The sequence below is a fragment of the Poecilia mexicana genome, unplaced genomic scaffold, assembly GCF_051168715.1.
Source record: "Poecilia mexicana isolate PSO_F unplaced genomic scaffold, ASM5116871v1 scaffold_2, whole genome shotgun sequence".
In the NCBI taxonomy this organism is placed as follows: Eukaryota; Metazoa; Chordata; class Actinopteri; order Cyprinodontiformes; family Poeciliidae; genus Poecilia; species Poecilia mexicana.
The window spans coordinates 11,612,411-11,631,960 of NW_028263371.1; the positions used below are offsets into that span (position 1 = coordinate 11,612,411).

Consider the following 19,550-nt stretch of genomic DNA (forward strand, 5'->3'; position numbering starts at 1 on the left):
AGCTAAATGTTTTAGCTAACATTTAAATAACAATTTGATGGTATTTAGAGAACCTTAGCTTAAAGTTTAAGCTAACAATTTAAATAACAATTTGACGGTATTTAGAGAATCTTAGCTAAAAGTTTTAGCTAACAATTTAAATAACAATTTGACGTATTTAGAGAACCTTAGCTAAAAGTTTAAGCTAACAATTTAAATAACGATATGACATATTTAGAGAATATTAGTTAAAGGTTTTAGCTAACAATTGAAATAACATTTTGACGGTATTTAGAGAACATTAGCTAAAGGTTTTAGCTAACAATTTAAATAACGATATGACGGAATTTAGAGAACATTAGCTAAAGGTTTCAGCTAACATTTAAATAACAATTTGACGGTATTCAGAGAATCTTAGCTAAAGGTTTTAGCTAACAATTTAAATAACAATTTGACGTATTTAGGGAACCTTAGGTTAAAGTTTAAGCTAACAATTTAAATAACGATATGACGTATTTAGTGAACATTATCTAAATGGTTTAGCTAACATTTAAATAATTTGATGGTATTTAGAGAACCTTAACTTAAAGTTTAAGCTAACAATTTAAATAATTGGACGGTATTTAGAGAATCTTAGCCAAAGGTTTTAGCTAACATTAAAATAACAATTTGACGGTATTTAGAAAACCTTAGCTAAAAGATTTAGCAAACAATTTAAATAATAATGTTACAGAATTTAGAGAACATTAGCTAAAGGTTTCAGCTAACGTTTAAATAACAAATTGACGTTATTTATAAAACCTTAGGTAAAAGTTTTAGCTAACAATTTAAATAATTTGACGGTATTTAGATAACATTAGCTAAAGGTTTTAGCTAACAATTTAAATAACAATTTGATGGTATTTAGAGAACATTAGCTAAAGGTTTCAGCTAACATTTAAATAACAATTTGACGGTATTTAGAGAACATTAGCTTAAGGTTTTAGCTAATATTAAAATTACAATTTGACGGTATTTAGAGAATCTTAGCTAAAAGTTTCAGCTAACATTTGAATAACAATTTGATGGTATTTAGAGAACCTTAGCTAAAGCTTTCAACTAAAGTTTAGGTAAACTTTGGCTAGTGTTCAGAGAATGCTAACCCTCTGTCAGAAGTAACAGGTAGAATAACTAACCTTTCAGCATTATTTCGAGAAGATTAGATAAAGGTTTAAGCTAATATTTTAATTAAAATTTTGACGGTATTTAGAAAACCTTAGGTAAAAGTTTTAGCTAACATTTAAATAACAATTTGATGGTATTTAGGGAACCTTAGCTTAAAGTTTAAGCTAACAATTTAAATAACAATTTGATGTTACTTAGAGAACATTAGCTAAAGGTTTTAGCTAACATTTAAATAATTGGATGGTATTTAGAGAACCTTACCTTAAACTTTAAGCTAACAATTTAAATAACAATTTGACAGTATTTAGAGAATCTTAGCTGAAAGTTTTAGCTAACAATTTAAATAACAATTTGACGTATTTAGAGAATATTAGCTAAAGGTTTTAGCTAATGTTTAAATAACAATTTGACGTTATTTATAAAACCTTAGGTAAAAGTTTTAGCTAACAATTTAAATAACAATTTGACGTATTTAGAGAATCTTAGCTAAAGGTTTTAGCAAACAATTTAAATAACAACTTGACGTATTTAGAGAACCTTAGCTAAAAGTTTAAGCTAACAATTTAAATAACGATATGACGGAATTTAGAGAACATTAGCTAAAGGTTTCAGCTAACATTTAAATAACAATTTGACGGTATTCAGAGAATCTTAGCTAAAGGTTTTAGCTAACAATTTAAATAACAATTTGACGTATTTAGAGAACCTTAGGTTAAAGTTTAAGCTAACAATTTAAACAACAATTTGATGGTATTTAGAGAACATTACCTAAAAGTTTTAGCTAATAATTTAAATAATAATGTGACTGTATTTAGAGAACATTAGCTAAAGGTTTTAGCTAACAATTTAAACAATGATGTGATGGTATTTAGAGAACATTAGCTAAAGGTTTCAGCTAACAATTTAAATAATGATGTGATGGTATTTAGAGAACATTAGCTAAAGGTCTCAGCTAACGTTTAAATAACAATTTGATGTTATTTATAAAACCTTAGGTAAAAGTTTTAGCTAACAATTTAAATAACAATTTGATGTATTTAGAGAACCTTAGCTAAAGGTCTTAGCTAACATTTAAATAACAATTTGACGGTATTTAGAGAACATTAGCTAAAGGTTTTAGCTAACATTTAAATAATAATTTGACGGTATTTTGAGAATCTTAGCTAAACATTTTAGCTAACAATTTAAATAACAATTTGACGTATTTAGAGAACCTTAGCTAAAGCTTTCAACTAATGTTTAGGTAAACTTTGGCTAGTGTTCAAGGAATGCTAACCCGATGTTAGAAGTAACAGGTAGAATAGCTAACCTTTCAGCATTATTTGGAGAAGATTAGCTAAAGGTTTCAGCTAATATATAAAATAAAAAATTTGACAGTATTTAGAAAACCTTAGCTAAAAGTTTTAGCTAACAATTTAAATAATTTGACGGTATTTAGATAACATTAGCTAAAGGTTTTAGCTAACAATTTAATTAACAATTTGACGTATTTAGAGAACATTAGCTAAATGTTTTAGCTAACATTTAAATAACAATTTGATGGTATTTAGAGAACCTTAGCTTAAAGTTTAAGCTAACAATTTAAATAACAATTTGACGGTATTTAGAGAATCTTAGCTAAAAGTTTTAGCTAACAATTTAAATAACAATTTGACGTATTTAGAGAACCTTAGCTAAAAGTTTAAGCTAACAATTTAAATAACGATATGACATATTTAGAGAATATTAGCTAAAGGTTTTAGCTAACAATTGAAATAACATTTTGACGGTATTTAGAGAACATTAGCTAAAGGTTTTAGCTAACACTTTAAATAACAATTTGACGGTATTTAGAGAACCTTAGCTAAAGCTGTCAACTAATGTTTAGGTAAACTTTGGCTAGTGTTCAGAGAATGCTAACCAGATGTTCGAAGTAACAGGTAGAATACCTAACCTTTCAGCATTATTTGGAGAAGATTAGCTAAAGGTTTCAGCTAATATTTAAATAAAAATTTGACGGTATTTAGAAAACTTGAGCTAAAAGTTTTAGCTAACAATTTAAATACTAATGTGACGGTATTTAGAGAACATTAGCTAAAGGTTTCAGCTAACGTTTAAATAACAATTTGACGTTATTTATATAACCTTAGGTAAAAGTTTTAGCTAACAATTTAAATAACAATTTGACGTATTTAGAGAATCTTAGCTAAAGGTTTTAGCAAACAATTTAAATAACAACTTGACGTATTTAGAGAACCTTAGCTAAAGGTTTAAGCTAACAATTTAAATAACGATATGACGGAATGTAGAGAACATTAGCTAAAGGTTTCAGCTAACATTTAAATAACAATTTGACTGTATTTAGAGAACATTAGCTAAAGGTTTTAGCTAACATTTAAATAACAATTTTACGGTATTCAGAGAATCTTAGCTAAAGGTTTTAGCTAACAATTTAAATAACAATTTGATGGTATTTAGAGAACATTAGCTAAAGGTTTTAGCTGACATTTAATCAATTTGATGGTATTAAGAGAACCTTAGCTTAAAGTTTAAGCTAACAATTTAAACAACAATTTGATGGTATTTAGAGAACATTACCTTAAAGTTTTAGCTAATAATTTAAATAATAATGTGACTGTATTTAGAGAACATTAGCTAAAGGTTTTAGCTAACAATTTAAACAATGATGTGATGGTATTTAGAGAACATTAGCTAAAGGTTTCAGCTAACAATTTAAATAATGATGTTATGGTATTTAGAGAACATTAGCTAAAGGTCTCAGCTAACGTTTAAATAACAATTTGACGTTATTTATAAAACCTTAGGTAAAAGTTTTAGCTAACAATTTAAATAACAATTTGATGTATTTAGAGAACCTTAGCTAAAGGTCTTAGCTAACATTTAAATAACAATTTGATGGTATTTAGAGAACATTAGCTAAAGGTTTTAGCTAACATTTAAATAACAATTTGACGGTATTTAGAGAATCTTAGCTAAACGTTTTAGCTAACAATTTAAATAACAATTTGACGTATTTAGAGAACCTTAGCTAAAGCTTTCAACTAATGTTTAGGTAAACTTTGGCTAGTGTTCAAGGAATGCTAACCCGATGTTAGAAGTAACAGGTAGAATAGCTAACCTTTCAGCATTATTTGGAGAAGATTAGCTAAAGGTGTCAGCTAATATATAAAATAAAAAATTTGACAGTATTTAGAAAACCTTAGCTAAAAGTTTTAGCTAACAATTTAAATAATTTGACGGTATTTAGATAACATTAGCTAAAGGTTTTAGCTAACAATTTAATTAACAATTTGACGTATTTAGAGAACATTAGCTAAATGTTTTAGCTAACATTTAAATAACAATTTGATGGTATTTAGAGAACCTTAGCTTAAAGTTTAAGCTAACAATTTAAATAACAATTTGATGGTATTTAGAGAATCTTAGCTAAAAGTTTTAGCTAACAATTTAAATAACAATTTGACGTATTTAGAGAACCTTAGCTAAAAGTTTAAGCTAACAATTTAAATAACGATATGACATATTTAGAGAATATTAGCTAAAGGTTTTAGCTAACAATTGAAATAACATTTTGACGGTATTTAGAGAACATTAGCTAAAGGTTGTAGCTAACACTTTAAATAACAATTTGACGGTATTTAGAGAACCTTAGCTAAAGCTGTCAACTAATGTTTAGGTAAACTTTGGCTAGTGTTCAGAGAATGCTAACCAGATGTTAGAAGTAACAGGTAGAGTACCTAACCTTTCAGCATTATTTGGAGAAGATTAGCTTAAGGTTTCAGCTAATATTTAAATAAAAATTTGACGTTATTTATATAACCTTAGGTAAAAGTTTTAGCTAACAATTTAAATAATTTGACGTTAGCTAAAGGTTTTAAAATGGTTGATGCAACACGTTCTGTAAAAATAAATTGCCTCAATATTTATTAACTGAGACTTAATGACTTTATTGCATTAATGTCTTCCAATCATGAATCTCAGCAGTTCATGGAAAAGGTTCACCACAAAATCAGTTCAAAAGCTCAGATCAACTGAACAGGAAGTTTCTGTTGTTACTAAATAAACCTCAATTATTTAGTAAACCTAAATAAAGTAAAAATGAAAACTTAATGGATAAAGGATTAAAATAAAAGGTGCAGTTATTATATTTGTACAAAGAGCATTATTAAAATATTTATTAACCAAATAACCCATGTTAGGTTAGAAGAAATATAAAAACATGAACCAATCAGCACATTATCCCAGTGATTCTCTGAGGTCTGAATAAATCAGTGAATCTCAGTAAAGAGCCTGATGTGACACATCGAGTCCTAAAGTTCTCTAGAAAACTCAAAACATGAAACATGGAGTTAAAAAAATAAAAACCAAAACAGGCTGAGGAATATTAAAGCTGAGGATCAATGAATATGATGCAAAACTTCATTATTTAAAGATTTTTAGAATGACTATAACAAAATAACAATATATACAGAATATTAAAATAAAGTCCAGATAAATGCTGGATGTTCCTGAAAACTGCTCTAAGATCAGAGTTCCTGTGGGACATCCAGTTCTAAACTGGTTCAACTGGTTTCTGTGATGGAAGCTGAAGTTTCTCTGCAGTTTCCAGTAAAGCATCTTTTTATCTGTGGAGCTTTGAGGAACATTTTCCTGTCAACAGAAGAAGAAGCAGCAGAGAAAAGAGGTTTGAAGTGTCTTTATGATTCAAAGCTGAACTGAAATGATTCCCATGTTTCCATCTCAGACCATTTCTGGTTCCAGGATGAAAATGAATCAGAGAGAAAAAAGATCAACTTTCCAGTTGAATCCAGTTCAGATCAAAACTCCATGAAGCCTCTAAATGGAGCCCAGTTTGAATCGGATCTTTATTGATCCAAAGAGACAAACAATATCAGACACTAAATGACAGACATGAGAAAATAAACGGGAGGAAAATCTTGGAGGTCAGAGGTCATCATCAGGATCCAGTCAGAGTCTCTTTAGACTCAAACTGCTGCAGCTTCAACCTCTGAGGATCAGCAGGACACAGAGACCGTTCTCTACTTTACAGAGATCAGAACCTGCAGAGAGAAGAAGGAAGGAGAGATCAGATCAGTGAGTGTTTCCAGCCTCTCCAGCAGCAGTCAGTGACGCAGCACATCCAGTAGATGGTTTCCAGGCTGCAGTCAGACTGATCTCAGAGCTGTGACCAAGATGAACCTGATCCCTTGTTTCCTGTTGAACTGAGAGAACAAGCAGATCTGAGATCAGATCTGCTGCTGCCACAGTTTGATGAATGAGGACCACTGTCTCTAGACATGTTGGACGGCTGGACGCTGGAGTCCAGCTGGACGTCCTGGAGACATGGACACAGCAACAACACTCATCTTCACTCCAACACAAACACAGGAACACAGCAAGCTGCTGCTCCTCTGATTGGCTGATTGCTGTCTCTGTGTCCAATCAGGAAGCCTGAACCATTCTCCTCCCACTGAGAAGCTGCAGCTTTACTGGGAACACTGGAGCTTTGCTTTGATGCTAACTGGGTTTAGTTCAATATGCTGACAGCAGCTGGACTCACTACAAACATTTACTTACTTTAGAGTCTTTACAAAACGCTTCAGCTGCTGAACATCTGAATCCTTCAGGTTGTTGTATCTCAGGTCCAGTTCTGTCAGATGGAGGCTGTTGGACTTCAGAGCTGAGGCCAGAAAATCACAGCTGATCTTTGACAACCTGCAGCTCATCAACCTGAATAAAGAATAAAAGATGAGCTGAAGCCAACAGGATGCAGGTGAACCAGTCCAACAGAACCAGTTAAAGATTCTCATGAATATTAAAGCCAACAAGCTGCTGCTTCAATAAAGACCTGCTGACTTCAGAACCAGAACCAGAACCTGGTACTGGGTCATGTTGTGTTGGAGGATTTTAGTCAGTAAAATAATTCCAGGTTCTGATCAAAGTGTTGAAGCATCAATCATTGATTATTGATTTGTTCCTGTCAGATTCCAGGAATTCACTTTTCTAGACTGGGTTGAATGACCTTTGACCTGCTTGACATGAGGGGGATTTCTACACACTGGGGGTCCGAATGCTGTCCTGTTCTGACCTCAGGTCAGCAGGTCCAACTCAGTTACACAGAGGGACTAAATTAAACTCTGGATCCAGGAACAAACTCAGAAAATATTTATTAGAACAGAAGATATGAACTTTGATTTATGATCAATTATAGATAATTATTCACTGAAATATTGATAATTATATAATAACATACACCAATGTTTCCAGTCTGCAGCCTTTAGTCTGTAGAAAACCACAGAGCTCCTTCAGTCCAGAATCTTCCAGGTTGGTTCCGATCAGGTCCAGTTCTGTCAGATGGGTCGGGTTGGACTTCAGAGCTGAGAACAGAGACGTCCAGCTGGTCTCTGACAAACTGCAGTCCCTCAATCTGAATAAAGAATAAAAGATGAGCTGAAGCCAACAGGATGCAGTTAAAACTGAAATATGAACAAATAAATAATAAAATGTAGAAAATTAATTTCCCTGAATGTAAAAGAAACATGATGAACTGATTCTAACATCTGATCCAGTCAAACTGGTTTAAAGAGTCCAAACCAGCAGAACCAGAACATTTGATCAACAAAGAAACTCAAAGTTTTCTATGAGCAGCAGCCTGGATGAGGTGAGCTATTTCTGCTGGTTCCTGATCATCAGCTGGAGACCCGACTTGGTAACCGGATCAGAACCACTCAGTTTATTCATGAATGGCCTTGGGTTCTTCTTAAAGCTGCTGAAAGCCAATGGAGGCCATTATTTCCTAAGGAGACGTGACCTGATGAAGCTTCATCACAGAGACGAGGCTCCAACTGACTGACAGCTGTCAGACTGAAGAGGACGGTTCCTCTCTGACCCGGCCCAACAGAACCACAGCTTCAGGACAAAGTGAGGAACCTGCTGCTGCTGCAAACCTCACTGTCATTCAGTTCATCTAGATTTGCTTTTCTACAATCAGTCACTTCTTAGATGTTTCATTAATGATGATTTGAACTGGTCAGTGTTTGTGGCTCGACTGGAGGAAAACATTTCATTCTGGATGTAAAGATGAGAATCAGAAATAAAACAATCTGAATCTTTACCAACCAAACTGAAACATCTCCATCGTTAATTAACTTCATTTGAATTATTTTACTCATTTTGTTCATCAGTCAGAAACATTTTAAAAACTGAAAAACAAAGTTCAATGATCTCAAAGTCTGAAATAAGAAAATCATTTATTTATAAGGTAAAATTGTTTGAAATTTGAATCTGACATTTAAAAATAATGTTTTTAAATATTACAACTAAATTATTAATTAAACTAAGGATTAAAGTATCAATGAATGATTTTATTGTATAAATAGAGAAAACAAACCTCAGATTCTTCACTTTACTGACTGAACTCTGCAGGATCTCAGACACATTCTTCATATCAGAGTCTCCAAAGGTTGTAAAACTGAAAAGGTTTCCTCCTAGTTCAATCTCACTTATTTCCAGTTCAGTCAGATCTGGGCTGGACTTCAGAGCTGAAGCCAAAACTTCACATTCAGCCTGTCGGATCCAACAGCCACCAAGTCTGTGATGAGAGAAGAAATAAATTCAGTTCTAATGAAATCAATCTGGATCATAAACAGATAAAATATGATAACGGTGATGTCATCATAATGTCATCATCTGATCAACATCTGATCTTCAGTTTACTGAGTTTGACCCAACAGAGAGTCTGTGCAGCTCCTGACTAAAGTCCAGGTTCTGGTTCTGGTCCAGGCTTCATGTCCTCAGACCTTCAGCTCAGTCAGATGTTGAAGATCTTCTATCATCTGTGAAGGAAAGTTCAGTTTCTCTGCAGCATCAGAGCCTCAAAGGAGCTGCAGCAGCTGATGAAGAGGCTGACTGAGCTGAATGAAGGAAACTACTGGAGATGATGGAGAGGAGGAGGAACTGCTCACAGCTCTGACAAGTCACACTGACTTGGACTAGACCGTTTGGCTCCTTGAGATCTTCCACCAAGCAGGAAGTGAGTTATAAATGAAGTGAGCAGAGCAGGAAGTCCAGCCTGCTGTGGACCTCTGGCATCTCTGGGTTTGTTTAGCCCATATCTGCTGCTGCAGCATCTAGAATCCTCCTCATCATTAATAATAGTAGTATATTCTGTAGAAACGTGGCTCCCAGCAGCAGATTATTAAATGCTGCCACAGAGGAAACTGGGAGCAGACCAGACACATGATGCTCCCAGTTGTGTCTCCGTTCATCTGCTGGATTTGATGCTGTAACAAAGTAGAAAGTGGACAGTCGTCAACCTGCTTCAGCTAAAAGCTGCAGATTGTTCTGGTCGTCCTGCAGAGCAGCAGCAGAACCGGTCCTGCTGCTCCTTCAGGTCTGGACCGTCCTCTGTTGACCTGAGAGGAACTGGGACAAACTGGTTGGAAGAGGGACACGTGTCTCTGCAGTGGTCTGTCCATCGTCTCAGAGGAACAAAGGTTTGGATGTCAGAAGAAATTGTTGCTAAACTCCTAAAGAGCTGAAGAGCAAAACCCCTGGAGGAGACGGAGCGTTTGGGTCCAGCAGCATCTTCATGGTGAAGCAGTGAAAGTTCTCCAGAACTAAAGAGGCTGGATGTCTAAAGAGCTGAAGCTCATGTCTCTGCAGGTCTTCATGGAGGACAGCTAACAGCTTCAACAAAGGCTGCAGATGAAGAGTTGATGAGGAAAATGGTTCCAGCTCTGGAAGCAGAGTTCTCAGAGCTTTGGGAGGATCTGACAGAAACTAGGACTTTTTCTGGAACCAGACAACAATCACCACATTTTGGTCTCAGTTACAAACTCAGAGGAAACTAGTGGAGGAGGAAGAGGAGAGGATGATGACGGGATGAAGAAGATCAACACTGTTCACAAAGTTTATAATTAATGCAACGGTTTATTTTAATGGTTCAACTTTCCATCAAACCTAAACAATTATTTTATAAAAACAGTCAAAGATCCTAAAAGGTGAATTATGGAGCAGCAGCTCAATGAGTGAAGAGAGTTTAAAGTTTAAAAAGTCTCTCTGGCTGATTGGATCTGAGAGGAAATAGACATTTTCTAGAGTTCAGGGTTTTCTATTCATTTCAACCTGAAAACTGATAAAAAGTTAAATATTTTTAAAAGATCAAAATGTGTAAAAACCAGAAGCTGCAGCTGTCCTGGATGAACTGAATGTTTAGATGTTTGAATGGCTGAAATCATCCAGAGGATGAAGGAAGTAGTTAAAGGCCAAAAACATCCAGAATCAACTTGAAGAAAGAAGAAGAAACCGGAGGACAATAGTGCTGAATCAGCATTAATGAAAACATCTGGACTCACCGAGCCTTTCTGCAGTTCCTCACAGCTGGAACCAGTCTCTGTCGTCCACCTGGTGATGTGTTGTACTTCTCCAGGTCCAACTCATCCAGAACCTCTGACATCTGCAGCATGAAGGCCAGAGCTGAACAGTCAGTCACTGAGAGATGCTTCCCTGAATCCAGCAGCCGTTGGATCTCCTGATAAAATGAGACGTCGTTCATCTCCACCAGACAGTAGAAGATGTTGATGCTTCTGTCAGGAGAGATTCTATCAGTGTTCATCTCCTTCAGGTTGGTGATGATTCTCTGGATGGTTTCTGGACGGTTCTCTGTCTGACCCAGCAGATCCTCTAAGAGTCTCTGGTTGGACTCCACAGTGAGACCATGAAGGAAGCGGACAAACAGGTCCAGGTGGCCATTTTTACTGCTGAGGGATTTCTCCATGACTTTCTTCATGAACTCATCTAGAGATGTTTCATTGTATTTTTGTCCCAGGAACGTCTTGATGACCTCTGACCTCCTGCTGGTGAAGCAGTGGAGCATGTAGACGGCAGCCAGAAACTCCTGGATGCTCAGATGAACAAAGGAGTAGACGGAGATGTTGCGCGTTCCTCTCTCCGTTTTAAACATCTCAGTGAAAACTCCTGAGAACAACGCAGCATCTTCGATGTTGATGCCACATTTATCAAGATCTTTGTCATAGAAGACCAGGTTTCCCTGCAGCAGCTGATCTAGAGCCAGTCTTCCTAGAGACTCAATCAGCTTCCTGTTCTCTGGACTCCAGATATTTCTTGTCTTTCGTCGTCCATCAAACTTTTCCTCCTTGATTTTGAGCTGAACCAGCAGGAACTCTATGTACATCTCAGTCAGGGTCTTGGGCAGCTCTCCTCCCTCTCTGGTCTTCATCACATCCTCCAGAACTTTAGCAGTGATCCAGCAGAAAACTGGGATGTGACACATGATGTGGAGACTTTTGGATTTCTGGATGTGGGAGATGATCCTGCTGGCCTTCTCTTCATCACCTCTGAATCTCTTCCTGAAGTACTCCTCCTTCTGGGGGTCAGTGAACCCTCTGACCTCTGTTACCATGCCAACGCACTCAGCAGGGATCTGATTGGCTGCTGCAGGCCGTGTGGTTATCCAGAGGAGAGCAGAGGGAAGCAGTTTCCCCCTGATGAGGTTTGTCAGCAGAACATCCACTGAGCTGGACTCTGTAGCATCAGTCAGGATCAGATTATCACCAAAGTCCAGAGGAAGTCGACTCTCATCCAAACCGTCAAAGATGAACAGAACCTGGAACTTTTTAAAGCTGCGGATTCCTGCGTCTTTAATATCTTCAAAGAAGTGATGAATCAGTTCCACCAAGCTGAACTTTTCTTCTTTCAGTACATTCAGCTCTCTGAAAGTCAATGGAAATATGAACTGGATGTTCTGGTTGGTTCTGCCCTCAGCCCAGTCCAGAGTGAACTTCTGTGTTAACAGTGTTTTCCCAATGCCAGCCACTCCCATGGTCATCACTGTTCTGATTGGTTGATCACTTCCAGGTTTAAAGATGTCTTCTCTCCTGATTGTTTCTTGTTTCCTGGATGCTGTTTCAATCCGTCTGACCTCATGTTCCTGGTTGACCTCTCTAGTTAACCCCTCTGTGATGTGGAGCTCTGTGTAGATCTGGTTCAGAAAGGTTTGATTTCCAGGTTCAGCGACGCCTTCAGAGAGACTCTGGAACTTCTTCTTCAAGTTTAACTTGAGTTTCCGTTGACATTTTCCAGCTCGAGTCCCTGCATGGAGACAACACACTGTAAGGTCTGGACAGGCCACTGTAGCTGGGCAGAGTGACCAATGAAAACAGCAAACTGGGACACAATATTACGCAGCACTGGGTCAAGCCAGGGAACTGTTCTCTCCACTGTCCTGTTTACTCTTTACAAACCCACTTCCAGTAGAAATCCAGGTTCTGCCCTAAGCAGAAGGATTCAGAGACACTTTGATAGTTGGTTGTTTAGGGATAAACAGGAAAAACTGTATAAAAACCTTGGCAAGAACTTTTTGAACTTGATCTGCATCAAATGCCTGCAGCTCAGTTCAACAAGGAGACCTTCTAGCCACCTCTTCTGTCTGGATGCATGTAGATGGACGGTAGACAGTCGGAGAGTTCATGTCATGCAGATCAGCAGCAGTTTATCATTTACTGGCCTCAATGTTGGCGCTGCTGCATCACAGGGTGAATTTGGTAGCTGTCTGTGTGTTTCTGAAGGTTCTTCATCTGCAGCTGAATGGAACATTTTTATGTACTGGGTGCAGGAATTAAAACTAAAATGGGTTTTTATCTTGTGCATTGCTGCCATGTTGGTTTTTTACAGTATTTTACAGTAAATATAAAGTTCCCAAAGTTTATATTTCATGAGCAGCACATCAGTCACCACAGGTGATGTTTAAATAAAAAAGCTGCTGAATCCAGAACGTCATTGAGCTCATGTGACTGTTTGATGAAGATTTTCTGTGTTTGTTCGTTTCTCTTGTTTGATTTCAGTTGAATTCATTTTCTCATGTAATCATGTTTTAATTATTCAACATAACAGCAGAATTGTTGTAGAAATCCTCTTACTGCTCTGCAGACGGTCAGCCAGCTCCTCCTGCTTCATCTTCCTCAGGAAGTTCAGGGTGATCTTCATCACCGCCTCTCTGCTGCTCCTCTGCTCCTCATCCTCACTCTGACCCTCTGAGCATTCTGGGTCATCTGGACTCAGAACCTTTTGGATCTTCTTCAGCTCGTTCTTCACGAATGTGACAATGTTTTCCTCCAGCAGCTGGAACAGAATGAGAAGATATCAGACTAGATCTGAACATCAGGTCCATGTTGGACAGACTGACAGTCCTCTGGTCTACAGACTGAACAGAACCGATGTACAGACCATAAATATGGAGTCCAGCTGTGTTTGGTGCTGCTGGACAGACGGATCAGTGGGAACCTCTGAGCTCTGCAGATCCTCTCTGTGGAGGAACCAGGACAAATGAACCAGAATCTGTCTGTCCACACAGAGACAACATTATAGCTGCATGGCCACTTATAGTTCTATTTTCTATGTTACATTTTAATACCTGATGTATATGTGGCTCAGATTTGTATAGATAATCTATTCCAGAGTAGCTTTTGTGTGGATCTGAGTAAAATGTGTCGTCTCTCTTCTTGGGGTTGATATTTCTCCAAGCATCAATCAGACCAGCTCTTTAGTAATATTATTTAGCATTCTGGATGTCGTTGTCTGTGGCCCATAATCAGAAGAGTATCTAACTAATATATTATTTTAAACCGTATTAAAGTCTCCCCCCATCAGTTTCATTCCTTTTCCATCATCAGTTATTATTCTGACTATTTGTTTCAGGAAACTGTCCTTCTCCTCATATACATTTATTACTGAAATTGTCATTTCTCCGATTCGTCCTACAATCATTACATATCTTCCTTCTTTATCCTTTTCCTCTTTTTCAACTTCAAACAAAATCCCTATTTTGAGTCAAATTGCTGCCTTTTCCAAATGAAACAGAAAATGTCTGACCTGCCCTCTCCCTTCTCATTTTCTGTGTTGGTTCTCCATCAGGTGTGTCTCCTGTAATAAAGCTGCTGTGCATCACCTGAGCCAATGCTGGGTAACCAACCACAGCCAACATTCAGTGAATCTTTAAGATCATTCATCCTGCCTGATGTCTCACTGAGCACTGAAGCAAAGAGACAGTAGAAAACAGGAGCAGGAAGAAAGACTTTTGAAGCTTTGAGTTTAAAAACCTTCTGCTTTAGTCTGTCTGTTATTACTGTTTGAAAGAAATGTGTTTTTATCTTCATTTAGGTTCAAATCAGCTTAAGATGCAAAACTGCATGATCACAATCCAAGTAGATAAATGTTATGTTGTTGTTTAAATCTTGGATTTAACAAGAAAATAAAAAGTTTATGAAGAAACTTTTTCATTTCAAGGTTTTAGGGTTGAGTTTTGTTGTGGAGTTGGACAAAGTTTATCCCATCAATCAATCACTAGTCATCAATGTTAATAAATATCATGGAGCAGAAAATGGACGCATAATAAAGCCTCCTTTACTTTCTGCCTGTCTCCTCGTGTATCCATGCCTAGAACCAGTCCTGCTCTGCAGAGTCACATGAACCAGTTAGAAACTGGTTTCTTACTCTGGTTCTGATGGTCCAGGTTCAGTTCTGAAGTATGGATTGTTTCCTTTGGACTGGTCACTCCTCATGGAGGGACAGCTGGATCCTGGAGGTTCTGCTCTCCCTCTGTGGTTCTGACCTCTGAAACACAAACATGTTGTTATTCAGATCAATCAGTGAGAAACTGAGATAAAAACCAGAGAAGAAGCTCTGAACACAAACTGCTGCAGGTCTGAAGCTCCAGAGTGAAACATTCAGACTGATCTGTTGGTCAAACTCAACGTTTTCTCCAGAACTGGTTCTACTGGTCTGGGTCACATGGGTCAAAGCAGAACCTGCAGGACAACAGGCTCATGTCCCAGTTTGATGGAGATGATCAGATCGTATTTCTAGGGATTAGTCCACAAAGTATTTCTATAGTGTCCACTATTAGAACTCCAAAGCCCAGAATGCACTGCACAGCGTCTCACTGCTGCCATCTAGTGGTAGAAGGTGGAGAACAGAAGATCTGGTCCCTGATATCAGAACTAAAGCTGTTCATCTGGTCTGGAGAGCCGATCTGGGTCATTAAAGACCAGAACCCAAGAACCGAGCAGGAAGCAGAACCTCAGAACCAGGAGACCAGCCCAGTCCTCTACAGCTGCTCTGACCTTTGACCTTTCTGTTTGGAGCTGCTTGGTTCAGTGGGCGTGGCCAGGTCATCAGCCTACCTGGGTCAACTGGACCCAGTGTTCCCAGTTAATAAACTGGACCCAGTGTTCCCAGTAAATATTCTGGACCCAGTGTTCCCAGTTAATAAACTGGACCCAGTGTTCCCAGTTAATAAACTGGACCCAGTGTTCCCAGTAAATAAACTGGACCCAGTGTTCCCAGTAAATAAACTGGACCCAGTGTTCCCAGTATATAATCTGAGTCGTTGCTCCTCACATTCTTAGTTGTTTTGTTTTCATGCAACATTTTTATCATCGATTCATTCAGACCTTCATTCAAACTCTGATTCACTGACCAACATCCTTCATATTTATTTAGCTTTAAGTTAATTTAAAATCAAAATTCTTACTTTTTATTGAAGCATTGAGACCAACCAGTTGATATCATTTATATTTTATCTCTATAGATCCACATGAACCAGTTAGAAACTGGTTTCTTACTTTCTGTCTGATGGTCCAGGTTCAGTACTGAAGTTTGGAGGATTATCTCTGGACCGGTCACTCCTCACAGATGGATTGATGGGTCCTGGAGGTTCTGCTCTGTTCTTCTTCAGATCCAGATCTTCCATCTTCTGGACTTCTGCAGAGAGAAACCAGAACCAGTCAGTCCAGTGATCCAGGTCCAGTAAGTGTCCTGTGAAGCAGGAAGCTGGTTCCCATCATGAGTCCAGATGTTTCCAGCAGTAACATCTGGTTTGAATCGACTCCTTCACTCCTTCATGACCTTTGATCTCTGCTGGCTCGTCTCCTCACAAACATCTGGAGAACTTCTGAGTTCAGGAAGGAAATTAGAGCCAAAACTGAGTTTGAAACATTTTCAGGTCTAAACTGGAATCATGTTTGTGTTTTTACTTTGTTTCCTTCACAGTGAATAAAATAAAAACTAGACCTGTTGGTCTCTGTTCTCTGGGTTCTGACCCGCTCAGCTCTCTGCTTATAGAACCTCCAGCTGTGATGCTCAGACACACAAATAAATGATGGTCAGGCTCTTTGTGGGAACTTTCCATTGACTTCCATTCATTTCTACTGCCTCACCCTTATCCCATATTACATTCCTGAACATTTTTAATTTGCCCTCACGCCTCCAAATATCGCTCTATTGGTACAAAATCTGATCATGACGTCGCACCGAGTGTCAGCTTCCATAAAAACCTGTCAAAATTTCTCTGGGGCTGATGGTTTTCTGTTTTCAGGCTCTCAGCCATTCATTTTCACACTTCTGTCAAAGTTTCAGAGATCAACACACCATATCTATCTCATCAATGCTATTACTGTGAGTGAGGTACACATATGACTCGCGGTATTATTGAAGAAGACAAACGACCCTCTCGTACGGTTCAAACGGTTTTTGGATCCGTCTTACGGATCCTGAAGTGGAAGCAGTGGTTTGGACTGCTTTTTCAAAATCAGAGACCAGATCAGTAAGACGGGATCTGAACAACAAAAGTTCCACCAGCATGAAGCAGTTTATTGTGAGGCTGTAAATCTGTTCAGTTTTTATCTGGGAACTGAACTTTAATGCAGTTCTAGTTGAGAGGGAGGGGTCATGACCCCACAAGGAAATCCAGATTTGTTCTGTGAAGGAGACGTGCAAAGAGGAACCAGAATTAGAAAAACGACAGAGAATTTAAGACGTTTCTAAAAGTCACATCTGAAGTGTTGGTCCTTCTGAGAGCAACTGGAGGAAAACAGATTTAATGATCATTTAGAGTTGAATCACAGACAGTAGAGGCTGTAAAAGCAGCTTTAATGAACTGTGTGTCTCACCTTTAACAGGAGACAAAGAGGACAAACCCAGCTGGTTGGACAGAGTGGGATCTCTGTGGTGAAGACGTCTGATCATCAATCTGCAGGCTCTCTGTCCTTTCATCCTCACAGCATCCATGGTGTTACGAGCCTTGTCTGCTGTGACTGGGTTCCCTCGAAGTATCGCCCGCTTCTCCAAGCGAATAAGGACGCCATCTTTCTCCAGGTCATCGAGGAGCCGACGAAGGATTTCCTCAGAAACTCTCTCCACAAACTCACTGCGAACCTTGAAAAGTATTTTCTCTGCAGGCAGAAATCAGAAGCATAATTAATTCAAACCAACGTCTGAGAGAAAAACGTGATGAAGATCAACTATTCATGTTGCTCCATCCAGAGATTCAGAGTCTGTTGATCAGCTCCTCAGGTCTAAACCTGCTGTTGCGTTTCTGCCTCATATCTGAGTGACGACCACTGATTCTGTCTACATGAGACCAAATGAAGCTTCTGGTTCATCACTTTCCTTCCTCACTGCAGGAAGAACAATAAAAGAAACACCTTCTAAATATGGAGCTGCACTATTCTAGGAAAACAGGAAATTATGATATTATTGGTGAATATTGTGATGAAATTATTGACTGATTAACATTTTCATCACTTTTTTTCTTCATCTCCATCTCTAAGCTTTAGCATCTCTGTCACCAAGTGTTGGAATAAAAGACACAGCAAGTCTGAGATAATAAATTAGTAATAAATGATGTGATTACTGGATAAATTAATTAGTGTATATAGTAAATATTCCTGAAGTATCAGAGCTGCTGGCCTGTTCTTCACTTCGGTTCCTTTTAGTTTCCATCCGAGTTCAGTTTTTACCTTCAGGTTTCACAGAAACTCACAATGTTTCCACCAGAGCTTCACTGAACAGGAAGCATGAAAACAATAAAGACACTGAGGCTGAGCTTCATCACATGGCAGCAACACGGGCTGTGATTGGTCAGTTTGTTCCTTTAAGATTCTTCATTTCTGCTTCTGATCACTTACCGAAATCCACTTCCTGCTGCTGCGCCATCTTTTACCTGGAAAACATGAAGATTCATTATGTTTGAGGCTTCATTTCATAAATAATCTACTTTGCTCTGATGAAGTTGGAAGTTAAACTAAAAATACCAGATTAATACACACTCTGCAACAGAAAAGAATATTTATGTGAACTATGCCATAATAAAATAATAACGCCATAATATAAAAATGTTATGACTTCATGAGGGCGAAGTTAAGAACAGTTTTCTGTTCTCCTCAGTCTGCCGACTACAAACTCTCCCTCAGAGACCCACAGCTGAGCAGTGGAGGAGTGTGAAGCTCAGCAGCTCCATGCTAACACAGATCAGACAGTGGAGATGCTGCTGGATCTCAGCTCAGCTGGAGAGCGCCTCCTGGTGGCCGTGCACCAGCATGACATCACACCCTCCTTCAAACAGCTGGGATTGACCTTGATGATGACCTCAGCTGGCAAACAGCAAACTTTCTCTGCAGACTCTGGAGGTTTGGTGTTTGTTCTGATGTCAGGAGGATTTTTACAGCAGAGCGTTACATGCTGCTTTGGTAGCTTGACTGTAAAATCACATTTTAACAGATTGAAAGTGTAAGTGAAAGTGTGCAGGACAGAAGGAGGAACCTTCAGGTGCGACGACCGGGAGAGGTCTGTGGAAGCTCAACCGCTCCCTGCTGGAGGACCAGGCTCTGGTCAGCCGGTACCGGGAGTGGCAGACCCTCCAAGACCTGCACGAAACACGAGCACAGAGGTGGGAGATGGTGAAAGGTAGGACCCAGACTTTCTTCAGACAAGCAGAAGAAATAAAAAGAAGAAGGAACAGAGACGCATGATGGGGCTGCAGAAACGTTTACAGAGATTTTAAACCAACAGGGAATGAATTTAATAACGAAATAAGAGAAGTAAAGAAAGAAATGAGAATTTTGGCAGAAATAAAAAGCAAGCAAGTTATTTTAAGAAGGAAAGAGAGAAATAGAGAGAAGGAAAATGTACGAGATACTTTTTGAAGAAAATAATAATCCGAGTTTTATGTCTGAACTAAAGTCAGAAAATGAAAACAGTGTCAAACATAGAAAAGAAAAAAAGTGATTGAAAAGTTCTATGACAAACTATATACAGGAAATCCAGTCAACAAAGAAAATATAAACCAAACTTTGGATTTTCTTGAAAAAAGTTTAAAAGAAACTAGTTTTCTAGAGCAGGATTTTACTCTTTTAGAGCTTTTTAAATCACTGAAGAGTTTTAAAAGAGGAAAATCTCCTGGCTCAGACGGACTCCCTTTAGAATTTTATTTAACATTTTGGGACATTTTAGCGCCTGATTTAATTGTTGTTTTTACTGATTTTAATAAACTCGACACACTTCCAGATAGTTTTAGAACAGGAATAGTTACACTTTTATATAAGGACAAA

The 19,550-nt window shown here is 38.0% G+C and overlaps 1 protein-coding gene across 2 annotated transcripts; it reads right to left on the reverse strand.

The window, feature by feature from the left end:
- Positions 1 to 5,065: 5,065 nt before the first annotated feature.
- Positions 5,066 to 18,178, reverse strand: LOC148160408 (NLR family CARD domain-containing protein 3-like). 2 transcript variants are annotated; one of them, XM_088010764.1, is made up of 11 exons: positions 18,129 to 18,178; positions 17,112 to 17,393; positions 15,786 to 15,924; positions 14,656 to 14,775; positions 13,390 to 13,468; positions 13,083 to 13,284; positions 10,500 to 12,255; positions 8,534 to 8,734; positions 7,397 to 7,570; positions 6,721 to 6,873; positions 5,066 to 6,203 (listed from the first exon to the last, which is right to left on the reverse strand). In XM_088010764.1, exons 1-11 carry the CDS (start codon positions 18,154 to 18,156, stop codon positions 6,197 to 6,199), a joined length of 3,141 nt encoding a protein of 1,046 aa, XP_087866890.1. In that variant the 5' UTR covers positions 18,157 to 18,178; the 3' UTR covers positions 5,066 to 6,196. The 2 variants fall into 2 exon arrangements, with proteins under 2 accessions (XP_087866890.1, XP_087866892.1); XM_088010766.1 differs by lacking the exon at positions 14,656 to 14,775.
- Between the last annotated feature and the right edge of the window lie 1,372 nt (positions 18,179 to 19,550).

Bases quoted from the DNA above. Each gene is read 5' to 3' on its own strand.
- LOC148160408 (XM_088010764.1), bottom strand. From the start codon at position 18,156: ATGGCGCAGCAGCAGGAAGTGGATTTCG. The intron at 15,925-17,111 runs GTGAGACACACA...TTCTCTCTGCAG, and splicing joins CTCTTTGTCTCCTGTTAAAG to AAGTCCAGAAGATGGAAGAT. The intron at 8,735-10,499 runs GTGAGTCCAGAT...CTCTCATCACAG, and splicing joins AGGAACTGCAGAAAGGCTCG to ACTTGGTGGCTGTTGGATCC.